The 27469-nt window shown below is 34.9% G+C and overlaps 3 protein-coding genes across 3 annotated transcripts in view; 1 reads left to right on the top strand and 2 right to left on the bottom strand.

Annotated features, from left to right (window-relative positions):
* The window catches only part of LOC126972803 (WAS/WASL-interacting protein family member 1), a 34837-nt gene extending 17801 nt beyond the window's left edge, over window positions 1–17036 (bottom strand). Inside the window, exons 1-2 of the mRNA XM_050819869.1 lie at window positions 16335–17036; window positions 13718–14016 (exon numbers count right to left, since the gene is read on the bottom strand). Coding sequence (XP_050675826.1) covers window positions 13718–14016; window positions 16335–16677 — 642 coding nt within the window. The 5' untranslated portion in view covers window positions 16678–17036. The remainder of the gene's footprint in view (window positions 1–13717; window positions 14017–16334) is intronic.
* A 903-nt stretch (window positions 17037–17939) lies between these two features.
* Window positions 17940–20080, bottom strand: LOC126972777 (uncharacterized). The gene has a single exon (XM_050819818.1). The coding sequence runs from the start codon at window positions 19975–19977 to the stop codon at window positions 18043–18045; it is 1935 nt and encodes a 644-aa protein (XP_050675775.1). The 5' UTR covers window positions 19978–20080; the 3' UTR covers window positions 17940–18042.
* A 3773-nt stretch (window positions 20081–23853) lies between these two features.
* On the top strand, window positions 23854–25547 carry LOC126972817 (26S proteasome non-ATPase regulatory subunit 11). Its single transcript, XM_050819894.1, has one exon. The coding sequence runs from the start codon at window positions 24005–24007 to the stop codon at window positions 25265–25267; it is 1263 nt and encodes a 420-aa protein (XP_050675851.1). The 5' UTR covers window positions 23854–24004; the 3' UTR covers window positions 25268–25547.
* The last annotated feature ends 1922 nt before the right edge of the window (window positions 25548–27469 follow it).

The raw sequence follows: 27469 nt of genomic DNA, 5'->3' as shown, positions 1-27469 counted from the left end.
AGCTTGGGAAAGGACTTCTGGCTACATTTTGTCCCGGAAAAATCCAGGGCTCCCGCGGGATTTTACGACTGAAATTCCCGTCGATGAGCTATAACTATACCAATAGTAGTTTTAGTTTGCCATAGTAATCTTCCGCGAAATAAGATTCATATAATATGTTGGGAGTGAAAACGGGAACCGGAACTGGAATAGGACATGAGATAATCTTCAGTTCCGAACTTGTTTATTATTTGTAAAAACACTTTATCTACGCGGGCAATGTTGCGGGCATCAGCTAGTATTATTAATAGGTGTGTGTCCATTTTTAAAACGTAATAATTTTCAGTAGAACAGTGCTCATTACACGACAAAAGTGAAAACTTTTGTGACGATTTGACAGCTGTCCCAGTATATCTAATAATGATTAGTATCTATTATAATTTATTTAGATTTTTTAGTCAGTTGTATATAAATAAAATTTGTGAATAGTAGAGAAACACACAGGTGAAATGAAACGACGGCCCCTTTTGTTCAGTGGTTAGTGACCCTGCCTACTGAGCTAGAGGTCCCTGGTTCGAATGCCGGTAGGTGCAATCATTTATATGATGAATATGAATGTTTGTGTCCGAGTCATGGATGTTTATTTGTATTTATGTATGTTTAAGTAAGTATATTGTATTAAATATATCGTTGTCTTGCACCCATAGTACATGCTATGTCTAGATTGGGGCAAGATAATTTGTGTGTCAATAAATAAAAAAATAGAAAAAATAAAAAGAAACAAATAATGTTTATAAAATTAAATAATATTAATTGTTAATTAAAATTTAACATTGTTAATTCTCACTCTGCCTTCTTCTATTGACCTAAGTCAGAATGAGAAAAAACACTCCTAAGCGGCTGTTTAAAGTTAGCGGATCATTATGAATAAGGGGGTAAACCTTTAAAATGATAGGTATGTAAGTAGGTAATGTATTTAGGAAATGCATCACATCTACCGTAACCGCAGACCAGTTGCGGAAACGGTGACATGCGCCACAAACCGGTCTCTAACAAACACATCACGGAATGAATCACGACAGCTGACTCATCACCGTATGACAAATCAGCTGTGCGAAGGGACCGCGAGAGGACAACGGCTTGAATCATAATAGGCTTGGCCATGCTACGTGTTTTGTTAGTTACTGGTTTTACCAAAGGCCATAAGTTTATTTTATTCTTTATTTTTTTGTTTGTTCAGTTGATGATAACTGATACGCCTTGCCCATTACAATGCAGTGCCACTCAGGAATCTTGAAAAACCCAAAAATTGAATGGGCAGGGCGTATCAACTAACATCAGCTAACCGTCCTGCTCGCTGACGAAAAAAAATTGAGTTTAGAGTTAGCCTCTACTTTGAGCAATGCACGCACATTAACACAAATCGCGATTGTAAGACGTAGCTTGTCACGCACACTAAACTAATTTTCCTGGCCTGTTTTTATCAGTTGTCTACCAGCAAGACTATCTCGACGTATACCTACATTATCTAAGCCGCTTGTATCGATAATTTTTCGTATGGTAGAAATGTGTGATAAGTAAATTAGAATGAGTGTGTTTCCCGATATACAAAAACGTAATCAAAACTCTTCAGTATGGCTTGGTCGAAGGTTGATACGCGATCGGAATAAAACATACCACCACGTGTTTGATGAAAGGGAAAAAATGCATTCAAAAAGACAAACGTACCATGTTCCCTTAAATGTTTGAATTATTGTATAAAATACATGAATTCCATAGTTGAAGGATCTGTCAGTAACGTCAAAAAACAGCTTTCTTGTCAATGTTACCACGGAACTTATGTCTTTTTTTATGGATGAAGAGGACAATTATGGATGAGATGGAAATGCAGTTGAGATGAGAGCGTTGAGAAGTATGATAGGAGTTAAACTGAGTGACAGGATAAGAAATAGTGAGATAAGGAAACGTTGTGGTCTGAAAGAAGATGTTGTGACAAAAATTGAGAAAGGTATGCTGAGATGGTTTGGCCATGTCGAAAGAATGAATGAAGACCGATTGACGAAGAAAGTGTATAAAGCCAGTGTGAATGAAAGTGTTGGAAGGGGTAGACCTAGGCGGACGTTTCGAGATCAAATCAGGGACGTCTTGAAAAAAGGCCAGGTTAAGAGTACCCTAAACCGAAGAGCATGTATGAAAGGAATAATGAAAGTGGACGAGGCAAAACAAGTATGTAAGGTTCGTATCAAGTGGAAAGAAGTGGTCTCTGCCTATCCCTACATGAAAGAGGCGTGATTATATGTGTGTATGTAAGAGGACAAACGGTCGTACGGGTCACCTGGTGTTAAGTGATCACCACCGCCTACATTCTCTTGCAACAACAGAGGAATTATAGGATCGTTGCTGGCCTTTTAGATAGGTACACACAGGCTTTTTTTACCCATATCTTATCGCGCTGGAAACACCGCACAAGGAAGCTAATGAGCTTCCTTGTGGAATGCCACAGCGTGGTTGTGCGTGGAAGAAATTTTCTTGCAACCACACTGTGGAGGACCTAGATGGTGGGGATGATATCCTAATTAGTTGCGCGGAGGTAGAACCGGGCGACAGGAATTTAGTTTTTGTTCAAGTTCAAAAATTTTTCTTTCAGAATCTTGAAATTTCTTAAACATTAATAGTTAATGAAATATTGGCAAAAAACGAAATGCCATTTTTTTTTTTCATCTTTAATTATTTATAACTTTTGCAATTTTTTATGTGCTAATAAGCTAAATATAACACGCTTTTGGCACATTTTTCTAAGCGTCATTCCGGATCCAATGAGCTATCGCACATAATTTTAAAAGCGGTATCTCTATTTTGTACCATTTTCAACTTGTCGACTAGACTAATGAGGCGACACTTCACAGAGCACTGGGTCCTCGACAAATCGAAAAGCTCTGTGTTGGACGCGGTCAAATGGTTCAAGCTGATACTTATGTTCTTGGAAATATTTTTTTTTAGTTTAATTTTGCATCAAACTTCCAGATATCTGCTCCAATTTAAAAATTAATACTATTGTGAACTTAATTGGAGCGATAAAAATGATGATAAAGATATTCAGATTGCATCTAATTTAAAGGTCGAATGGGAAACACCATCAAATGACGTATCCAATACGATGCAAAGCTATTAAAACAGTTCACGCATATTACCTACAGGTGTGACGGAAATCGCAGTTCACCATGTTGAGGAGCACCGCGTGAAGATAATGAATATTCCTCGCTGCTTATCTCACACACGGTAACGCAAGCTTTGCACAAATTATATTATGCTTGAAAATTACTTTTTTAACAACGCTCAGTACAAGTAAAAGGGTAACCCGGAACAAGATAAGTTTTAAATGAAATGAAAAATGATTATTTTGAAACGTATAGTACACAAAAATATACACATAACTTTAAATAAAACTTATAAAGGAGACAAACAATAAACAAACAAAATCTGAAAGAATACTACCGATACATTACATAAATGGTCCCAAGCTCAGCATGTTTGCTGGTGTGGAAACCAACGCACGGCACAAATAAATAGGCACGGATTTTATGCGTTTAGAACGTTTTGTCATTCCAATCGTAACCAAATTCTGAACAGTTCTCTGTGAGAACTACTTAGAACTAGAACTCGAAAAACTTTTTCTCATCAAACCCATACGTGTGGCATATTGATAGGTCTTCAAAAATGATGTTGAGGTTTCTAATTTAATTTTTTCTATACTGAACAGTTTGCGCGAAAAAAACACTTCCAAAGTGATAAAATGTGCCCCCCTCCCCCCTGTTATTTCTAAAATAATAGAATGATAAAACTAAAAAAAATATATCATGTACATTACCATGCAAACTTCCATGGTTTGAACGAAATCTAGTAAGTAGTTTTTTTATACGTATAAATGATGAGAGCCCACTTGCACTGATTATGATTTTGAGCAAAGATTTTTTGCCTTTTCCATTTAAATAATTCTTATATTCGATTTAATAATTCTCGACCCTTCACAATGCCACTTTCCCTGAAGCCCACTAATCTCAATAATTCATTTTTTATAATTGTTCTAGGACGTTGTTTGAAAAAGTATAAATGATAATTGCTACGATTGCTGCATTCAATAATTATTTCCGTGCCTCAACCACGCAACATATTTCAATCAAAGCCATCTTCAGCTTAACGACAAGACAATTATATTAAGGCGAAGGGTAAACAGAACAAGTGTTTTTAGACAAGTTTTGTGGTGAATATATAGCATCTGGAGCTATGAACACTACATTATCCTGTTACACATACCCTTAAGTCTTACTTGTAGGTTGCTAATGCTTGCTGTTGGTTAAAGTTAACACTCCAGAACTATTATGAACTACCAGTTTTCTTTGCAGTTAAACAAGTTTTTTCTCGGCATGATGCATTTGTTTAGTATACTACTCTCATAAAAGTTGTTTTTATAGCTTTTACTTTTTTTGTGTAGGTACATTTATTCAGATTAGTAATCAATAATGAGGATTGTAAGCAATTAAACTGTTTGCGCCTTTTAAAATGTTACATTTTCGACGCAAGAATTTTTAAAGTATTGGCTTTGTTACATAGGAGCCGTGAACTCATATCGCTCAAGGTCGCCAGCATTAATTGTCGCCTTAAAGCGATTGTTTTTCCAGGCCCTCGCCACACCATGTGGGACAAATAGATTGCGAAACGAGGTCAAATGGCTACGTCCTGAAATGTAATCACACACAGTATTACCCACGAACATTGCGAAAACACTTGCCGTTCAAATGGGGATGCATGAATTGTTTAACATACCTACACGCTTCAGCAAATTACTACTACTACGGTTAAAATGAGAACAGGTTGAGTGCGAAACACGAATGGTTCCGTACCGTGGTGAACGATATAACACATTACAGTCGCTTTACGAAATTTAAACGAACTTTCGCATAGGATTGACTTGTTGGCTTGCTCACTGAACGAGTTTAGAATTAGAGTAGTTGTTGTATGTAATAGTAATTAGTATAGTAATAATCTAGTATAGTAGGTATAGATTGTTAGTAGTAGCTCTAAGATTTATGTTTATATTAATTTAAATACTTAAATTTAAGTCAAGCCTCGATCGCAATAGGTCACTCTGTAAGGATAGGGGCTTTATTGGTTAAATAAATAATAATAATAAACATTGTGCTTTTTAAATACATTTGTAATAGCCTATGATCCCACTGCTCGATTCTGCAGACATCTGATTTTTTGATAAAACTAATTTTAAATAAACGTTGAGGGAGTGTGCAATGTATTAGCTATAGGTTGCCTATAAAAAATTGGCCGCAAAAAACCTGGCAACCCTAACTTTGCGGCTGACTGAGAGCTGGCTGGTTTATGGTTATAAATATATACATATATATGTATGTTTGATGTATTTATATATACGTTATAAAAAAACCACATTTAGACGCCCTGAGCACACTTGTGCGGGTAAACACTACCCCCTTATTCATAATAGTCTGCTAACTTAAAGCATTGCTAATTCACAATCTGTCTTCTTCTATTGACCTAAGTGAGATGAGAAAAAACACCCCTTAGCGGCTGTTTTAAGTTAGCGGACCATTATATATACGGGGGTAAGAGACTGAATTTTTCACCTCTATATAGAGGTTCTTAATAATAGAGTTTCCGTTCTCCTTCCAAAAGAAATGTGAGTTCGACTTGTTTATTGTTAAGTCCCGTACTGAACTCATACTCAATAGTAGATTGTAAGGCAAGGAAGTTTATTCCATAGCTCGGTAGTACGTGGAAGAAAGTTCCTTGGAAACTGCACTGCAGGTAAGCCACAAATACAGATGGCGAGGATGGTATTACATTTAATAGCCTGTGGTGTGAGAGTGGAATTGGGCCAGCGATCAGGTCAAACAGATCGCCACAAGTTGTCTACGTGGAAGCAATCATTTTCTTCATTCACTTTTTCTAACCAACAATGCATTATGTTATAAGTAAATTAATATTCCTGCAACATTAAGACACCACAAAACAGATGCAGACACAACGTCGCCAAAATCCTATCAAACAAACAATAAATAATCCGTCCCCCCAGCTATTACACTTACTGAACAGAACAAAAGGTCGAATTATTGAAGACTAACAGTACAACGTCTACTACGCTTGGTTATTTATTTATTACATTTTGAACGAGTAGGACTTGAACTTATTTCTGTGAAACTGGTATGCTGTTTACCTACTTGAAAAGTTTAAGCTGTTTTTTCTTTTTCTTATGAAAATAAGGGACGAGACGAGCAGGACGTTCAGCTGATGGTAATTAATACGCGCTACCCATTACAATGCAGTGCCGCTCATTATTCTTGAAAAACCCAAAAATTCTGAGCGGCACCACAACAGCGCACGTCACCTTGAGACGTAAGATGTTAAGTCTCATTTGCCCAGTAATTTCACTAGCTACGGCGCCCTTCAGACCGAGACACAGTAATGTTTACACATTACTGCTTCACGGCAGAAATAGGCGCCGTTGTGGTACCCATAATCTAGCCGGCTTCCTGTGCAAAGGAGCCTCCCACTGGTATAAAGTTTCTTGAAAAGATGACTTATACTACAATACTACAAACCCCTAACGGGCTTGGATAATTTATACGTCCAGATGAAGCCTCTTGCTGTTAGACAACCGCTGACAGGGCAGATTTATTACTGTAGTGTGCGTGACAAGCTACGTCTTACACTCGCGATTTGTATGTCACTTAGTGTTATTATGCGTGCATTGCTCAAAATAGAGATGCACTGTCAACCTAATTTTTTACGACGTTTTCAGAGCTGTCAGAGACTATCAAGAAATATAAATGATCTAAGTTTGTAGCAATCGACTTTATATTTTATAATTTCGTAATAAACTCGAAAATCTAAATCAGTTTGCATAAAAGGTATCTACACAATAGAAACTTTAATTCAATACACCATAGAAGCCAAAGGCTCAAAAGGCCGTTGATAAGATTAAAGTGATTGTTTAAAAAATTTAATTGCCCAAATTCTGTTTATTGCAAATCTAATTAGGCACACGTCGAAGCCTTACAGTTGACAGAGCCTAATCTTTTGATTGTATTCTCTATCGAATAATGGAGCAAGGCGAAATCGTTCAACGTAACGCTAAGTACTGAGGTCTGCATATAATAATAATAATATACATACTAGCTGACCCGACAGACGTTGTTCTGTAGATAATAAAAAAAAACTGTTTTAAATGACGTATCTGTCAAGAATTTTTCATAACGTCAAGAATTATTTCGTAACGTAATTGTTGTATTTATGAAATTGTTTCACAGCAGAACTGTCAAACCGTGCGTCACTAAAATACTCTCTCACAGAAAATATGTTCATACAAAAAAAAATTGGAAATAAAAATAATTATGGATCCCAAATCGAAATAAAAAGTATCCTATCTCTCAAGTTGGACCTATCTGCACTGCATGAAGAAATCCCCATTCAAATCCGTTCATTAGTTTAGGAGTACATCGCGGACAAACATCGTGTCACGTAATTTTTATATATTAAGATAACAATAAGATTTATAATATGCGAATATTTTATTAAACGGAGAGGTGGCAAAACCAGTGGAATCTGCTATATTTCTAGGCATCACTCTTGATTCCAAATTGCAATGGGGCCCCCATATTGAAGGATTGGCGAGTAGGCTTAGTTCTGCAGCATATGCCGTTAAAAAAAATTATAGTTAACTGACAAAGATACAGCGCGACTAGTATACTTTAGTTATTTTCATAGCATTATAATACCATCTTTGTGCTGAAGAAGAGGGCTATTCACGCTATTTATAACAGAGATCCTAAAGAATATTAGGAGAAAAATATAAAGAAATAAACATTTTGACTGTTGTTTTATATATTCATAAGCCCATTGAGAATTTTGCTAGAAATTGTGATAGTCATAATGTTAACACGAGGAACAAACATAAACTTGTTATGCCTACTACTCGGCTAAATCGAGTTAGTTAGACTTTTGTGAGGCGATGTATATACTTTTACAACAAGATCCCAGAAAATGTTCAAAACAAAAATATTACGATATTGAAAAGAATTGTTCAAAAACGTTTGTGTGGTAAATTGTGTGGTAGATTCTACAGGTTGAGAATGGAGCGACCGCTCTCAGGCTATTAAATAATAAGTTTAATTGTACAATATTACTTTGTAAACATATTTTTTTATGAAAAAAAAAGCCAGTTGAGTTTGTTGCGCCCATTCTTCTCAGGTCTGAGGCAATCTCTTTCGAATGGATGGTAGTTTTTGACTTACAATAAGTGATGTCACATCCTATTTTGAATAAAATATTTGTCTGAATATATAAGGTTTAAATAGGACTTAATAGTTATTACTGTCATTTTGTATAAAAAGTTAAGGGCGGAAATTATAAACGTACTTTCAGATAGAACTTAACAAGATCTTTCTAAAGGATTCTCATGCAATTTATAAGTTATTCTTCACACGTCGTTGAAAACAAAACGTACGCCACCTCAGCGCTCATTACGTTATGTGTAATGGACAAATAGAAACGCAGTGAAAATATGTAATTGGCATCATCCCAATATGCTTACAAGTTAAGCATTGTTCAAAACTCCGCTGTATATATCCGTGTATCACATTGTGTATCTCATCAACAAAAAAAGTTCTATACAAATGATTTAAGTTTTCTTTAGTGTTAATTCCGCCAATGTTTGTTTTTAAAACAATTCGACACGTGTTTCGCCTCTCCACGAGGCATCCTCAGGACGTGTTGTCTCGCCAAAATCTGGCACGAGACTGTGAAACACGTGTCGAACTATTTTAAAAACATATATTGGCAGAATTAACACTAAAGAAAACTTAAATCATTTGTATAATTATGGATTTCCGCAAAGTAACGCCTGATACAATAAAGAAGTTCTATCCAAAATCCGAGTATTTATATCAAATTTCACTCAGATAATTTATACGACTAGATAGTCTCATGCTGTTAACGGCCGTTCCTAATATACTATCTACAGAATTAGATAATTTGAGATAAATTACTACCTACTGTCAGTAATTAGCTGTCAATAATCTGAAGCTGTCCCAATATACCCGATAAGTCATTCTTATCGCATTATATTGGGAACGCGTGAATTGCAATTTCCATTCAAACTTCTATCTCTAAGTATATTGGGACAGTAAAGTCACCGATAGTTTCAATTTTTTTAGGGTGAACAATCCTTATCACTTAGGGGTATGAAAAATAGATAGTTGCCGATTCTGAGACCTACTGAATATGCATATAAAATTTGGTAAAAATCAGTAAAGCCGTTTCGGAGGAGTAAGGTAGTTCTAACATTGTGACACGAGAATTTTATATATAAGACTAACTGACCCAGCAAACGTTGTATTGCAGATATTAAAATCGCGATACAAAAGTAACTGTTGATCATAGATGGGTGAAAATTTAAAGTTGAATGTATTTTTTAATGCTGACTCCTTAATCGAATTTAAAAAAAAATGTCAAAAAATTTAAAAAAACAATGGGGTGGACCACCCTTAACAATTAGAGGGATAAAAAATAGATGTTGTCCGATTCTCAGACCTACGCAATATGCACTCAAAATTTCATGAGAATCGGTCAAGCCGTTTCGAAGGAGTTTAACTACAAACACCGCGACATGAGAATTTTATATATAAGATAATAAAAACCAAAAAAAACCTAGTGAATTAATATTTATTCGCCACTTTATATTTCCATATTTTAGAGAGGTTATGTTTTAATGTATTCACTGTTATAGTATTATCTTGCTACACTAACACAAATCAAGTGGCTGAACAACTCCTTGCAACGAACAGTACTTGATGTTCAAGAAGATTAAATTTACATAATACCATCGTCATCCGAACTCAATAACCGACCACAAGTACATTCCAAATGTATTTTACAGTGCGCTAACTTGAATATAAATAGTACTATTATAAAACAAATCACCACCCACTGTGTATATTTAAGGAGTGAGGACAAACCCATTTGCTAACCTCCGCGTGGAAATATAAATATCTAATACTAGCTGTCCCGACAGACGTTGTTCTGTATATAATATATAAAATAATGTTTTTATATGAATTTGTCAATAATATATCATAACATGAAAAATTATTTCGTAAAATATGCACCCTGCTGTCGTAATGATATTGTTTCACAGCAGAACTGTCAAACCGTGCGTCAATAAATTCTCTCATAGAAATTATGTATGGACACATCAAAGGAAAAACAAATTTGTTGTTTTTATTTAATTTTGCAGCATTTTCACATTTATTCACCTTTTAAACCTTCTCTGAACTTCCACATAATTCAAGAACTAAATTAGCCAAATCGGTCCAGCCGTTCTCGAATTTTAGCGAGACTAACGAACAGCAATTTATTTTTATATATATAGATATAAAATTCTTGTGTCATTGTGTTAAACATTGAAGTCCTGCGAAACGGCTTGACCGATGAACTTTTGAGTGCATATTGGGTAGGTCTGAGAATCGGACAACATCAATTTTTCATCCCACTAAATGTTAAGGGTGGTCCATACGATTTTTTTTTTTTAATTTTTTTGGCATTTTTTTTTAAATTTGTTTGATTATGAGTCAGCATTAAAAAAAAATACAACTTCAAATTTTCACCCATCTGCGATCAACAGTTACTTTTGTATCGCGATTTTAATATCGGCAATACAACGTTTGCTGGGTCAGCTAGTATATTAATAAAAATGTATATTATTTATCATTTGCATCCAGTGTTAAATTTTATCTTATTATCCATCGTCCAGTTTGGTTTTTATCTACCCCAAGATTCCTTACTGCACTTCGTTTTATGTTGTGACTGTATACTTGTTTTCAACGATACTACCCAAATCACAGAACTCTATGCCCTTTATCCTAAGGGCTGTATTTCACGGAGACACCACGGTCGCGGACAACCGCTCGCCACTATCAACAAAATACATACAGCTCTATAGAGAATTACTCCCCTGTTGTTTGGTTCCGCAATCAATTTGATGGCGCGTCACTTTTGTTTCCACAATTAAAGTTTCATCTCTTATTTTATCCTCTTACATGTAAATTTCCAAAAATCCCATGTAAGTGCTCACCAATGTCGTTTAAGGAAGATTAGTAAAAAAGTTTATGTCCGCAACGGTTAAGGCTCTGCGATGATGCATCATCAATCAGCACCACCTGTATGGTCACCACCTGTACTGTCACCAATGAGTGGCCGCAAACGGTCTAGTCGGCTCAAAGCGCTTATAGCAAAACTGCCATCCTATGGGCTTTCTGAGAGGTTGTGCAAATGGATCACCAGCTTTTTGGCTGATCGGAGCCAATCGGAGGGAATGTAGCAACGGTATATGCTATAACTTTAAACCTATACACGCTGGTGTCCCAGAAGGTTTTTTTTATATATAAGAGGGGGCAAACGGACAAGAGGTGAACGTGAACGTTATGGGGAGTGGTGAGGCAGCCCATGGACATCTGCAGCACCAGGACTCAGGAGATGCATTGCCATTAAAGTTAGAGTATGCTCTCTTCTTGAAAGTCCAAGTTCGTATCGGTTCGGGAAAACAGCGCCCGGTAATTGATTCCACAAAGTGGCTGTGCGAGGCAAGAAATTTCTTGCAAGACGCATTGCGTAACGTTCGTATATAACATTTTGACGGCCTCGGAACTCGGCCGCTGGAATCCACCCGAATAGCTCCTCTGATCACTCCCCATTATAAATGCGGCAGAAGATGAAGAGAGAAACTCACATCTCTCTTATAGCTTAGGTGCAAATTCGGCCTCACACGAAGTGGAGTACTGTTCTCATCTCTGCGCGGGCGCCCCCTATTACCACAATCATCCGTTTGACCGCATACGAAAAGCGGCTTCGAATTATCGACGATCAAGTCATCTCCGATCGGCTTGAGTCTTTTGCGTTGCGTAGAGATGTGGTTTCTTACTGCATGTTATACCGCATATATCACGGGGAGTTCTCAGGAGTTGTTCAGGTTAATACCGATTTTTCCGAACCGATACGACTTAAAGGCTGGGAACGCCCCTTCACCCCTGCTTTTGCGGATGTGATTGCCTCACAACTTCCTATAGCCTCTTATTCATTTGTCACCTCTTATATAAAAGGAAGGCAAGCAAATATACCGTATGGATTTCATTAATACGTAATAAACGAATGTACAAGTTCACAAAAGCATAGTAAAATTTATTATTCAATTAAAAGCCTAAAATTAAACTCATTCTTACCAACGCATTTTTGACTTGAATGATATGTATAAAACATTAGTCTATGAGTCTAGTTTACGCATAAGGCGAATGCGGGAGACCGTGTAGTATTAATAATAACTAAATTTAAACCTGCACAGTACCATAAACAAAAAAACCGTAAATAGCCGCGCCGGGAGTGTTCCCAGTAGAGTTGCACATGTTTACAGTATGAGTACCTAGCACCTGTAAAACGTGGGCGGGATTATAATTAATCATCTATTTACGTTAATGTAAATTACCGCAGCAACCAAAGTTGAACATATTCAACACGAAACTGCGTAGAATGTAACCATAACAACCGTTGAGAGTGAGACGAAATACAGTTTCTTTTTAACTGCGCTAGGCAAAGATGATGATGAAAATGTTACGACTGATTCAGTAAACTATTTTTTCAAAAAATTTTGTTAATTGTAGGTAAGACTGATAAAGGTCTACTGCCAGATTTAAAGTCGACTAATCTTTATATATATAAATTACGTGACACGTTGTTTGTCCGCGGTGGACTCCTAAACTAATGAACAGATTTAAATGGTGATTACTTCATGGAGTATAGTTCAGTCCAACTTGAGAGATAGGATACTTTTTATTTCGATTTGGGACCCATAATTATTTTTATTTCCAATATTTGTTTTTTTATGACATATTTTCGGTGAGGCGTACGGTTTGACAGTTCTGCTGTGAAACAATTTCATTATAATAGGGAGCATTTTTTACGAAATAATTCTCGATATTTTGATATATTATTGGCAAATTCCTATAAAACAGTATTTTTTTACCATCTACAGAACAACGTCTGTCGCTTCAGCTAGTATTATTATATTTAAGTATATCGTCAATACAGCTGTTATAAATTAAGACCAAATCAAATCCCATCCCCAATCTCATTCAATACCCACAAAATAATGTGCTCAACGCGCCTAAGATTTGTCACTTACAAAGGACCGTTCCATGATTTGTGATAATCTAATGGTAAATTATCATTTGCGACCCTTGCAATCAAATTACAATGATGTACTTGGTTCAACAGTTCATTGGGATTATAGCTTCACCTCCGCACGCGCTAGAACAGCTACGGAACCTTTACTAGTGTCTTTCTGGACCTGATGTCACTGGCTGAGATCTAGAGAGCGTTCTTAGACTTTACTTACGTAAAACTTATCTGAGTGTGATAAATCGCGAACTTGACTTTTACATTGGGCATTTGACATGCCTTGGTTATATAAAAATTTACAAATAAAAGGCAAAAAATGCAGATAGCAAGGTACTTTAGTTTGGTGTTTTATGTCTTTCTGCGCCCGACGCGGACCTCTCGAAGATGGCGCTTATTAGCTATCGTCGCCTTTGTTTGGCAAGACAATATCAGTTCTTCATTTTGAACGAAAAATATAAATTATTCAATCAATATGATTACTCACCAGATGGATTGGGGGCTTTTGTACGGGAGGTTCTGGCGGCGGCCCTCTTGTCTTGACCTCGCTGGGTTGCCGCCTTATTGAAGGCCTGGCTGGTGGAGGATCTCTGGGAGCTTCTCTCGGCGAATGGTCACTTGTGTCTCTAGGTGATTCCCTTGACGCTAACGCTTCTGATATAGCTGCTACAAGGCTCCCACTAGGGGAACCATATGACCTTGTCTTTTCCGGCGACTTATGTGGTTGGGGGGGATTGTATCGTGGCACATTACCACTGCCGGTTCTGACTAGGCCATTTGAAGAAGCTGTTAAAAATTCAAAATAATTACTAAATAGGATTGGCCATCAAGGTATGACAGTGGGATATTAGTATGGATAAACAATACTTTAAGATTGTTTGTGCTGGTTTAACTCCATGCACATAATATACCTAGTCTTGCCATATATACAGAAACCAAGATAAAAAAAATCTATTGCATATAACATTTATTACTTTTACAGTGTGTTAGTTTAATACATAAATATAAAACAATTTAAACAATAAAAAGCTTATTCAAAGTGGTCTCCATTAGCTGCAATACAGTCCTTTAAACATTGAGGCCAGTTATCAATAGAAGCATGCACTCTTTCCATGGGAAAATTCTTCACTGCCAATTGTATGGATTGTTTGAGGGACTCGTTTAGAGCAAGCTATACTCTCTAAAACTGCCCAAAAATCATAATTCAGTGGATTAAGATCGGGACTAGACAACGGCCAGTCTTCAGCTCTGATGAAGTCCAAAATGCTTGTTTCCAAACAAGACTGCAAAGACCTAGCTTTCTGACCAGGCACCGAGTCTTGCTAGAAGGACCATTCTTGGTTATATTGAACATAGTGTTGTTAAGGGCCTTACATACACATGTGCAGATGTTTTGATACCTTTTTCACAAAAGTATGGCACTCCTTCATAGCTACATAATACCCCACCAAAGCCCATCACTGAAGTCGGTTATTGTCCCCATTGCATTCTTTCAACTGACTGGGAAGCTTCCTTAGAGCTTTGACCATAAATATTGTAATTTTAATTGTTAAAATATTGCTCAATTGTAAAAAAAATCTCATCTGTACACAAAATTTTTCTGTGACCTCCCTTTGTGTACCACTTCAGTTGTTGTTTGGATATCACCCTATTCTTTTTTAAATTATCAGTTAAGAAATGACCAGTACATCTTTTATAGGCTGCAAGTCCTAAGTCATCTTTTAAAATACACAACATGGTTCTAGGTGCTATCTTCTTCATCTCCAGAGATAAAATCTTTTGCTTTCTGACAGGATTTCTTCGAATTCTTTCCCTTACTGCTTTGACCACCTTTTTTGTACAAACACTATGTAGAAGGTCAGTTTCTTTTCTGTCACAAACAGAGGTCTCATTGTACCTATTAATAGCCTGGTACACAAACATTTAACTAATACCAAGCATATGGAGAGTTTTAAAAATTTCATTTGGCTCCATACCTGCTTTGTGTAATGCAATCACAGCGATTCGGTTCTCTTTATTAACCCACTCCATTTTAATATTGCAAAATATTGTACAATGGCCAGACTAAGTATTACAGTTCATCTTAAGAGCCCTTTCACACTACATCTGATCAGAGTCCGATCCTTACCCATGAAAATATGGTCTGCTGTATTAAAATGGTTAATAAATAGTAGTTCAAATGTAAGTAAAGTTATAATCAGAGCTAACATATTTGATGATTTTGCTGAATACCAAAAAGCCCAGCTTTGTGGGCAAAACAAAATACAGTATTTTTAAGAGCATACAAATTAGTATCAAATAAGTGTTATATCCAGAGTAGACAATAAATTAATATAACAAAAAAAAAAACAAGAAAGACAAGCACTGTATTTTATTTCTAGATTTATGTTAGATATACATGTGTATATCTTGTATCTCTTGTATGTACAAGAATGGATAGGGGATTTGAAAAATAACATGCTACTTTTGTAATTTCCTTGAGTACTATAGTTTGGGAGTTTATATAAATGTAGTTATATCATCAAAATTAATTGTTGTTGTAAAACACTATCATGAGTTATCTCTTATCATTTGATAACATGCCCACTAAATGATAGCACAGACATTGTTTTACGAAAATTAAGTGCAATTTCGTATATTCCTAGGAAGATATTATAATAATTATTAGCAAATTACTGATAATTAAGACATTTACTGGAAGTTAATTATTCATAAGTACTTCCTTTTAATTTAAAGAGAAATCTCCTAAGAAGTACTTGTAGGGAAATATGCACCTTAACTGTAGTACTCTTATCAATATTGTATTTTATATGTTATGTTTATTATTTTTTAATTTTATTTTTCATGTCTAAGAATTAATCATGTCTAAGAATTAAGACCAGACTGCAATGGATACATAAAATGAGTGAAAAAATATACTTATATGTTATTTTAAGCAAAAAAAATATGACAAATAAGCATTTGCAAGAAATATTTTTATGAATTTAAGCAAACTAATAGTACCTCTATTCTTCTTATATCTCCTGATAAGGAGTCCTAATAGTATTATGTTGCATTAAAAAATCTTAACAAATAACTGGCAGAGCAATTATAGAAAAACTTACATCCAACATTGCTTGTTGACTTTCCTGTAGGTCGTAGCTTTGGCATGCCCCCCGCAAACAACCCTCCCAGACCAGGCATAGCACCACCATTGGGAACACTGCCTCCACTCCTTACTCCATTACCAACAGGGCCACTATTAGATACACTTGAAACTTTCCCAGGGATATAGGGTCCACTCTTGTCCACTGTTACTGTTTTTTTTAATTTTGCTCCTTGTCTTATGGAATTAAGAAGGGCGCCTCTATCATCAGATGAAGCCGATTTTGTTGCACCGAAAATAGGCGGCGGTGGAGGCCCTGGCGGGGGCGGAGGCCCAGGAGGTGGCGGAGGTCTTGGAGGCATCTTAGTAATCACTTATCACTTAATTCACACAGCCATAAACTTTTTATTAAAAGTGTCAACAGCCACCATAAGCTCCTCTATGGCTCCAAATGACAACACTCGACCAGAAGCACGTCACACAACACTTATTCATTCTAATTTACATAAATAAAGTCGAGTCTTTTGCGAAAACATTAATCATTGCCTACGTTTAAGGCACAATATTAACCTCATTTTAAGCTCAATGAAACGAGATAATCGAAATGTTATCATTTACTGCCGATAACTTTATTGTATTATAAACACATAGTTTTAAACGGTCGTAGTCAAGAACGAACATTAAAATAAAATAGTAATTCTTAAATTTCAATATGGCGGAGTCAGCTGTCGCCTGTCACATATAATGTTGCCATTTTAATGTTAACGATTACGTCTACGAAGGCGCAGGCAGTAGAAGTGTACCAACTACCACATGGAAAGAAAAATATTATAATGACAACCAGTTCGAATAAGATGTTACGAAAGTAGCGAATAGTAATAAAAATAGTGACTGGACTAGTGCGAGAAGATCTCATCCCTATGAAGGACTTCCAATAGGTCTGACACTAGCCAGTACCTGCACATATTGGGCGTGAGTTTCATCTTTATCATCATTTCAGCTGAAAGATGGCCACTGCTGGACAAAGGCCTCCTCCAAAGATCATCACGACGATCGGTCCTACCCTGCCCTCACCCCACCTATTCCGATAATATTGACCAGGATCATAGGTCCATCTTGTGGGGGGCCTAGCAACACTGCCTACCACTTCTTATATATAAAATTCTCGTGTCACAATGTTCGTTCCCGTACTCCTCCGAAACGGCGATACTCATGAAATTTTGTGAGCATATTGAGTAGGTCTGAGAATCGGCCAACATCTATTTTTCATACCCCTAAATGTTAAGGGACCACACGAATTTTTTTTTTTAATTTCTTTGACATTTTTTTTAAATTTGTTGGATTATGAGTCAGCATTAAAAAATACATACAACTTCAAATTTTCACCAATCCACGAGCAACAGTTACTTTTGTATCGCGATTTTAATATCGGCAATACAACGTTTGCTGGGTCAGCTAGTATAATTATATAAATCATTTGTAATTATATAAATTTATTATTGAGATGCGATGGCAATCTTGCATCCTGTGGTCTGAGGAAAAAGTAAACTTCTAATTAAATATTGAAAATTTCTACTTCGTCATATATATTAATGTCGGTAAATTATCTAGGCAGGTATAAGATTAAAAAACGACATTTTTAATTTGAATTTTATCTTCTTACCAAAATTTATAACAATATAAAGCTCAATTTATAAATTAATGCTAAATATATGACATAATATGCATCAAAATGTCGTACTAGCACCGGCAGATTCAGGATGCATCGATGTGTAATTCACAAGATTAGAATCAAGAGTTACTTCACTTCCGCCATGGCTAACTACAGTTAATTCCCTCGCAAGCCGCTCCGCTTCAGCTCGTTCTTCAGCAATTTTGATTTCTCTTTCTACGTTAAGACACTCCTCCTCTTGAGCACGCTTTTCTCTCATTTCTATATTCTCCCTATATTTAACAAGGCGCGCAGCTAAATATTTGATAGGATCTGCTGGTTGATGCAAAATGACCTCAGCTATGCACTCACGCAAAGCTTTACCGACATTTAACTTTAAATATTTAAATTCATCAGTAACTCTGGCATCATCAGGACATAGCTCAAACATATCTAAGTGACTCCGAATGCGTACAAGATTACCAAAACCATCGTTTTCATATTCACTTGCAGTATCGTCTTCACGATAAATATGCTTTCCTTCGTCATTGATATAATATCGGCCATAGTTGTCATATAAGTATACAACACCGTCTCGCTCTTCTTTAACTTTTAAAAGAATACCTGAACTGTCCAACATATACTCACTAGCTGTTGCATAAGCTTTATAAACTCGCTGCCTCGTTGAGTCAATAAAATATCGGCCACATTCATCGTAGAAGTAAACGTGGTTCCCATCGTCCGTTAGAGGTACCAGTTCTCCAACTTCATTAAGTTGATACAACGTTTCATCATCAGGGATTTTATATATTTTTCTACTATGTTCGTCAATATAATACGTACCTAACTCATCCGTATACTCTTCTCTTATATCAGCAGCGCTCAAAATAGAAATAATTGACTTATGGCTCCTCTCTCCAAAGACGGCCAAATCCCATACATAACACAGTTCTGTTACTAAATGCTCTCTCTTTTCTTGTGGTAAGTCATGATTGAAAATTCGAAATGTGTAAAAATCTTCACATATACATAAATCATCCTCTGGTACACATTCAAGATGGACATCAGCTAAATTTTGAAGTTCTTTTAAACTAGTTTTTTCGCTTTCAAGATTCTGAAGCCGTTTCTCTAAGTAATCTTTTTTTTGTTCCAATGCGAGCCTAGCTGGATTAGTAGGTTCTAAGTTAAGATTATATATTTGGCTTTCCAACTCATTAATTTTCTTATATATTTTGCCAATTTCCAAATTGTGGTTTTGTGTAGTACGGATCATAGAGGCGAGTTCTCTCCCTTTAAGTTTTAAATTTTTAAGCATTCTTTCTGTTGTGGCATTTTTTGATATGTTAAGTTCATTTATAATATGTTGCAAAGTTTTAGCCAGATCTTCATTAAGACGTACATTTGGGTTTACATATTTAGTTAGTTCAACCGCCATTGAATCAGTTACTGAATCAATCCAATCCAAAAATTCTTCGGTAACGCTTTTAACTTTGTACTTGAACTCATCATCAGAATCAAAAGTTCTAAAACATTTTAACTTTTCATGAAGTATATGAGAAATGTCTATGTGCATTGCTTGAAGTAACTCTATCTCAGAATTTATATTAAATTGATATTCATTCGACAAAGTGGGCTTATATTTATCCATATATTTTTGAAAATAATGGAGTCGTGCATTTGTTGCATCAATTGTGAAACTTATCGCTTCATATATCTCATCTCTTGGTAGTTCATTAATGCGCATCGCAAAATGCTCAACTTCGTTAACAATGTGCAGCCATTGTAAGTGAAAATCAACGATTATATCAATTACTTGAGATTTTGTCTCTCCTTGTAATGCATTGCGCATAGAACACATTGTGTTAAATAGTTTATCAGAATAATCAGTTTTTGTTAAAAAAATAACTGGAACTTCATAGAAGTATTTTACTATTTTAGCTATATCAAATAGAAAGCCATCTGACCCCTGTTTATCTAAATTATATTTAACTAATCTCCTATGAGACGACATCTTCGTTATATATTTTGATCCTGAAAGTAGGTACCTATATCAATAAATTTAACTTGTACTTCGTGTAATATAAAAACGAATAATATATGAAAACACTTTTAAGTTTCAGGCTGAATTTTATTTATATGTCAAAAGTCTAGGTGAAAAGATCATGCATAGAGTTGACAAATTCTTACAAAAAAAGAAACAATTAATATATTTATACTTTGACACCAACCAGCACTCAAATTTTCGTCCAATAAAATCTCTTTCTTAAATCTATAGTATTTTGTTATTATTTATTGAAGTGAAACTTCTTGATCGACGTATGAGAGAAATTTTATGGCAAATCGTCACTATTTTCGGTTACGCGCCATTTTGTTTTTTTAATCCAAGATGGCCGCCGCACAAAGTTATGATTTAAACAATATTGATATCGAATCCGAGGTTCTCGAGGGTGCAGAGAACGAATTTAGTATCATGTATTAAATCCATAATGGCCACCGCCCAAATTTATGATTTCAACAATATGGATATCATTTCCGAGGTTCACGAGGTTTCAACGCGCGGCCTCGAAAACGTAGAACATCTTTCCCACTAGCTTTGTATCGTGCAGGTTAAGCGCGCGGCTGCGAGTAAGTAGAACATCTTCACTCCTGGTGTTGTATCGTGCAAGCATAGCACGCGGCCGCGAAAAAGTAGAACATCTTCCCTACTAGCGTTGTATCGTGCAGGTTTAGCGCATAGCCGCGAGTAAGTAGAAAATCAAATAATTTCTAATATCGACAAAAAACATTTGGTTTAGAGAACAGATTAGGATAATTAATATTAACGAGATTTAAAATTTGTTTTCCAAAGAAGTTTATATTCTGCTTTTGTAGTTTGTACACACAACATTTTTTAGTGACTCTTATATATTATTTCAACGTGTTATAAGTTACATACCTATTATAAAATTTATTTTGTGTATTTCAAAATAGCTTCTGAAGATTTTGATGAAATTGGTTAGAAAGGTTGATTTTTGAGTATGACGAAACGATGAAAATGAATCTGTAGAATCTGTCTGTACATATAATATATCTCGGAGCAATTATCAAGCCTGGAGAATTTACTATAAGTTGAGCTGTACAGCACTGGTTTGACTTTTCTAACGTACGCGAACAGAACTAACTACTTAACTACAAAATCCACAAACATATCTCACCTTGTCTGTTTTGAAATGCAAAACAATAAGCTGACGCTAATTTATTTTATCTTGAACACCAGTCTGTCGACCATCGCGTGTGTGATTTAAAGTACCTACTGTTTTAAAGTACCCACTGTTTTAAAGCGAAAAAAGTGTATTTTTGTTTATATTGTTCATTTCCAAAAACGCATTTAATCAAAAATTGGCTTGCATTACTTAAGGCTGTTAAAGCTGTAGCAGTAAGAAATCAGATGAATACGGGTGAGTTGTCATTTCACAGGTTTATAGGTTTTTGATTGTTACAATTATTGTTACTAATCGTAACAATAACTGTAACAGTAACAATAACTGTAATAATCAAAAATAGCTTAACTACTCAAACGTCCGGGCAACTAGAGCGGCTTTTTTCTTTAGAGCTAGTGTGTGTGAGCTATTTTTGATTTGTAATGAGTAATAAAATGCTGGATTTTGAATTTATTTTTTGAAACGTTTGTGGTTATGCCTACTATGTTTGTAAATAAACTCATATTATAGCCATTTTTAGAAATATGCTAAAATATATTGGTTATAGTGTTGTGCAGTCACAATTTTGCCATCGATATATCGCATCTAACAGTAAGTACTTATAATTTGAATATAAATGGTTCAAAACAAATATTAAGATTAAATTTCCCAATCTGAATCTCGGAAACGGCTACAACGATTTTAATGAAATTTAGTATACCGTAAGTTTTGGGGGCGAGAAATCGATCTAGCAAGGTTTCAATTTAAAAAAAAATGTTTTATCCGTGTTTTAATGAGAAACTGCTACAATAATATTAGAATACAATGGTAAATTTCGCCACTATATACCAGACTATAATAGCTGGGCGAACCGGAAAGTAGAAGACCCCGGTTCGAGAATTAAGATATTCTATTAGTTTGTTTTTTGTTAAAATTTTGTACTTTCTTAAAAAGCCGAGCAAAGCTCGGTCGTCCGGATATTATTAAATTATGTAAGGAAAACGATGAAAAGGAAACGGATTCTTTATCGATTAAACTGTTTCAACTTATATGAGTGGGCTCCCGGTGGATGGAACAGTAGAGAAGAGACTCTTTTTTTTCTCTATACACACAAAAAATTTGAAGTCTTCAAAACATTCTTGTTTTAGTTCAAAGTTTTTTGTTTCAAAATGTTATTTGGAATCAAGAAAAGAAAAGTTTTGTGTTGTGCCTACCATATTCAAAAGTTATCGTACTTATTTACTTTTAGATTATACAAAAATAAACAACATATTAGTGGCTCTTGTTACTCTGTTGAAAATAAAGGTCACCTATCATTTCTGTCTAAGTTTAATATTTAAGTTTTTTGTTTATTACTATTTAGAAGAATGTGAAGTAATACCTAATTACTTCAACAGAAAGTCTCACCAAAATTGGTTCAGTCGTTCCGGACGTTACCCAGAATACATAAACATTATTTAGACTTATTTATTATTTTTATGCTATTTTGAAATTGAAACAATTTGAATCATTTGTATACTATTGGTTCATTAGTGTCAAAAATGAAAACATGAGTTAAATATTATGAAAAATTTACACAAAAACAATTATTAACCTATTATCTGTTTTTGAACTGCAGGAATGTTTAAAGAATGTCAAAAAATAATTAACTCACAAAGAGAGCTTCCACCTATTTCTAGAAACCTTCAACGTACTGTAGATCAATTACCAACACTAAGAGCTTCATGTGCTCCGCCTATTACTCCTGAATAATTTACTGAGCCGCGTATTGATGACACTCTTCGAAAAATGATATTTAACAAGTATAAACCTTTGCAGCAAAAGTGCAAAAGATTAAAACGCAAAATTACATCATAAGAAAAATTCAAAAAATTTATTAGGAAGAAAATAAAGTTGTCAACCTTATAGCGTTGAAATAACGTAGGTGTTATTGTGAATTCAAAAACATTTTTTTTGTCATTCAAATATACTTATGGTATATATTCAAATTCAAAATTTCTTTATTTGTACACAGTCATTTACAATCACATATGAAACTCTCTTGGTAGATTTAGATAATCTGTGTTAGGAGAGAATCGCTCATTGCAAGTTAACAAAACAATATTAAAAACTAAAAGTAAGGAAGTTATTGTCTCTAGTTGAATATATATTGGTGGCGAGTAGAAGGAATCTTTTCTGTAGCAATAATCCTTCTTTATTTTGTCCTACGGGTGTCTTCTAGAGATTTAAGAGATTATTGAGATAGGTGATTGATAAACAGTCTGTAATATATAATAAATGTAAAATGCGTAATATGTAGGTATAGGCTTTAGTAAAATATATATCCAATAGCGTGTTAATAGGTTTAAAAATAAGATCTTATGATATAAATGTCGAATTAAAAATATACTAAATTATTTCAAGTTACACAAACAAATAAAGTATTTTTCCCTAAAATCTATACGTTCAATCCTATTATTATAAAATGCATCATGTTGTGAAATGTAGATTAAGTATAATGAAAAATTTATATTGCGTGCTATTACAACTAATACCTTGTCGGCTTGCAAAATATGTGTTCCTATAATGCGAACTCTGGGAAACCAATTTCGATATTGAACACTTTGGGATTCCGTAATTCTCTTGTCTACGGTACTTACTAGTTAATCCACAGTCCATACTAGTTAACTATGCTAGGTACTTGTCAAACGTTTTGGTAAAATCTTTCAAGTTTCAATAGATGTGGCAACTTTGTACGCGTCTACGATTTGTTTTATGAAAAGGTCGTCGATGACTTTGCGATTATACAAAATTACAAAGAAAAAGTGTTATCCTCGTTCACGCTACTATATAAATACATTTTTGTGATAAATATACACAATGGCCGGTGCAATGTTATTTGAGAGATCACGAGTCGCATCATCGAACAGGGACGACGACGTCCGCATGACCGACAAAATGGTAAGTACTGGAGAACTCCCTGAAGATGATGAAGAAAATATAAGGGCTAAAGAACAAGGTATCTTAAATCTCGGCGAGAAATACAAGAAAGAAGGAAAAGCGAAGGAGCTGGCTGATCTGATAAAAGCTACGAGACCTTTCCTAAGTTTGATAAGCAAGGCTAAGGCAGCAAAGCTGGTACGTTCTTTAGTGGATTTCTTTTTGGATTTAGAAGCTGGCATTGGAATCGAGGTTCAGTTGTGTAAAGAATGTATAGAATGGGCCAAGGAAGAACGACGTACATTCTTACGACAATCCCTAGAGGCGAGATTGATTGCTCTATATTTTGATACTGGTATGTACACTGAAGCTCTAGACCTTGCAACTGCCCTACTCAAAGAACTGAAAAAGTTAGATGATAAAAATTTGTTGGTTGAAGTGTTACTATTGGAAAGCAAAACCTATCATGCTCTCAGCAACTTACCAAAAGCTCGTGCTTCTCTCACATCAGCTAGAACAACAGCTAATGCTATATATTGTCCTCCCAAAATGCAAGCAGCATTAGATTTACAATCAGGTATCCTGCATGCTGCAGATGAGCGTGATTTCAAAACTGCTTACTCATACTTTTATGAAGCATTTGAAGGGTATGATGGAGCTGACAGTCCAAAAGCTTTGACTGCACTCAAGTATATGTTATTGTCTAAAATTATGCTGAGTCAGGCTGAAGAGGTTGCAATAGTTTGTGGTAGTAAAACTGCCCTTAAATATGCTGGTAAAGAGTTGGAAGCCATGAGAGCTGTTGCAACAGCTTCTCACAAGAGATCCCTTGCAGATTTCCAGGCGGCTTTGAAAACATATAAACCTGAGTTGGAAGAAGATGCAGTAGTTCGTGCACATCTTGGTGCTCTATATGACACTATGTTAGAACAGAATTTATGCCGTATTGTTGAACCTTACATGAGGGTACAAGTTGATCATGTTGCACGCTCTATTCGTCTACCTGTTGTGCAAGTGGAGAAGAAGTTGTCTCAAATGATACTTGATAAGAAACTAAATGGAATCCTAGATCAGGGTGAGGGTGTTTTAATTGTTTTTGATGAGTCACCACTTGACAAGACTTATGAAACAGTATTGGAAACAATCCACCACATGAGCAAAGTTGTTGATACTCTTTATCAGAAAGCTAAGAAGTTATCATAGGCCGAGGTAAATCTGTAGCATTAAAGTTTTATTATATCAAAGAAAAAACTTAAATTGTCAGTTGAAATGATTGTAAATGCTATTTTTTAACATGCTAAAGTTTTTCATTTTAAATAACAGATTATAAACTAATCATAGTAAAACCGACCCTTTATTTACTGTTGGAAATGGATGTTTAATGAACTAATAATGCATCATTATATTACTTATTTCTTTCTAACTTAAGCTAGTGAAAAATTATAATATTCTGTTTAATTGAGAAATAAACGTGTTCTCTAGATATATCTTTTATTTACTTTTGTAGGTAGGTGGAGCTATTCTTAGTTTTGGCAAATACATAAAATAATTTACATTTACAACATAAGTTTTGACATAGATTGATTTATTGTTGTTTTATTTATTTAGAGCATTGGTAACAAGACCAGCTCAAACCAAAAAACAATAAAAGAAGAATATTTAAATATTTTTTTTAATATACTCTTTAACAAGAAAACCCCCACTAGGTTAGTGGACAAAAAACCTGACATAAAAATAAAATTTCATCATGATTAATGTTTTTGTTACTGTGCCTAATGTTTTATTTTACATTATTGAAATCAAATACATATTCTGTGCTTCTAATTGAGTGTGTCTCGATGTGTATTTAAGCATCCATGTTATGAATTTAAGCTTAAGCCACACTTAAGAGTAAAGTTTTGGCTTAAGTTCAGTGATCCTTGCTGATTCATTGTCTTCAAACTAAGAATAAGTAAATACAATGTTGTTTTTGTAATATAATACTAATACTTCAGCCAAATTTTTTCTTATATGGGTATTGTTGACCTCTTGGCTCTGTGGTTAGTGATATTGATGCTAGGGGACTCAGTTCAAATCCTTTGTTTATGTGTTGTGCATGTTAATATATTCTGAATACTTTACATTCATGTTTGCTCTCAACATGACTTGCTAAAATCACAGGAACACATTATCAACAGATAAGACTTTTTATTTTCAAATAAAGAATGTTTTACAATTTTAGTTGTCATGGTAGCTAATATGTTCATATGTATCAAATCTTGTCACTGAATCTGTTATTATCAATGGATTTTTATCATAAGCATTAGTGGATTTATTGTAAAGAAATTATAAAGGCTACTTTTATTGGTCCAAAGTAGGTACAAAATTTTGTCTTTGCATTAAATTATATCATCCTTTTTTGTGACCATAATAATATGGCTACTGAAGTCTAGGTTGTCTTATAAAATGGCTTACAGCAAGTTAACAGTATTCACAAATCAATGAACCTCAATGATATGGGTATAGGTACTTGATACCTAACTGATTGGGGTGGAAAGGATTATAAACACTTGACAGAGACCTACAAGCAAAACCAAGAGTATGTCATATTAAACAACCAATGAAAGTATGAAGCTGACTTTTTGTAACTGTTCGGTTAGTCGTAGCCTCATGAGAGTCTTTTTAAGTATGACTGACAAATAGGTTCCTGAGCTTTAACTGCTTATTCTTTCTGTCCCACAAGACACAATTCAAAATAATTATGTAGAATACAAAATGTTTATTTTCTTTAGCAAGTATGTACATAAATCAATATTCATGATTGGAGCCTCCTTTTAAGCACTATAGCGCCTGTGTTAGAAGACTCCGCTCTTCCATAGCTTATTAATATTTATTGCATTATTTACAGACAATCAAACTCCTAACTACTAAGAAGTATATCTAAAAAGTATGTATAGTAAGAAATAAGGTGTGTGCATTGAGTGTGTTGTGAGTGATAAGTAAGGTGTGAGAGGTATTATGAAGTGTGTGTGAGTCAATGTGTATTTGTGATCAAATGAATGAATCTTGTATAAGTATGTCTATAATAAAATGTTTGTGTTACTGTTAAATTAATATGATTGTGTTAAAAGTTCTTCAGTTTCTGTATAAGTGAGTGAATTTATCCAACTTACTAGCATTGTTTTACATTCATAAAGTTGTTTTGAATGGATATATATTTCCTTGTTTACCCTTTACGTTCGTTTTACGTACCCTCGTTTTACATTATAAAGGCTGAGAGAATGCTGATATGAAACAATGTGAACAACCTCTAAAATACCCAAGACAAAGCTAATGATTTTTGAGACACCTTAGCGATATCACATAGTATAAGATTGTAGCTATGATAGCCATTTAGTATGTAATCAGTTAAAGGATATAGCTACT

Source organism: Leptidea sinapis, chromosome 27 (genome assembly GCF_905404315.1).
Source record: "Leptidea sinapis chromosome 27, ilLepSina1.1, whole genome shotgun sequence".
NCBI classification, from domain to species: domain Eukaryota; kingdom Metazoa; phylum Arthropoda; class Insecta; order Lepidoptera; family Pieridae; genus Leptidea; species Leptidea sinapis.
Note: the sequence above shows the minus strand (reverse complement) of the source record. Positions and strands in the feature narration are given on the sequence as shown.

What these genes read in the sequence shown, in the direction of transcription:
- LOC126972777 (XM_050819818.1), bottom strand. Translation starts at nt 19,977, where the DNA reads ATGTCGTCTCATAGGAGATTAGTTAAATATAATTTAGATAAACAGGGG.
- LOC126972817 (XM_050819894.1), top strand. Translation starts at nt 24,005, where the DNA reads ATGGCCGGTGCAATGTTATTTGAGAGATCACGAGTCGCATCATCGAAC.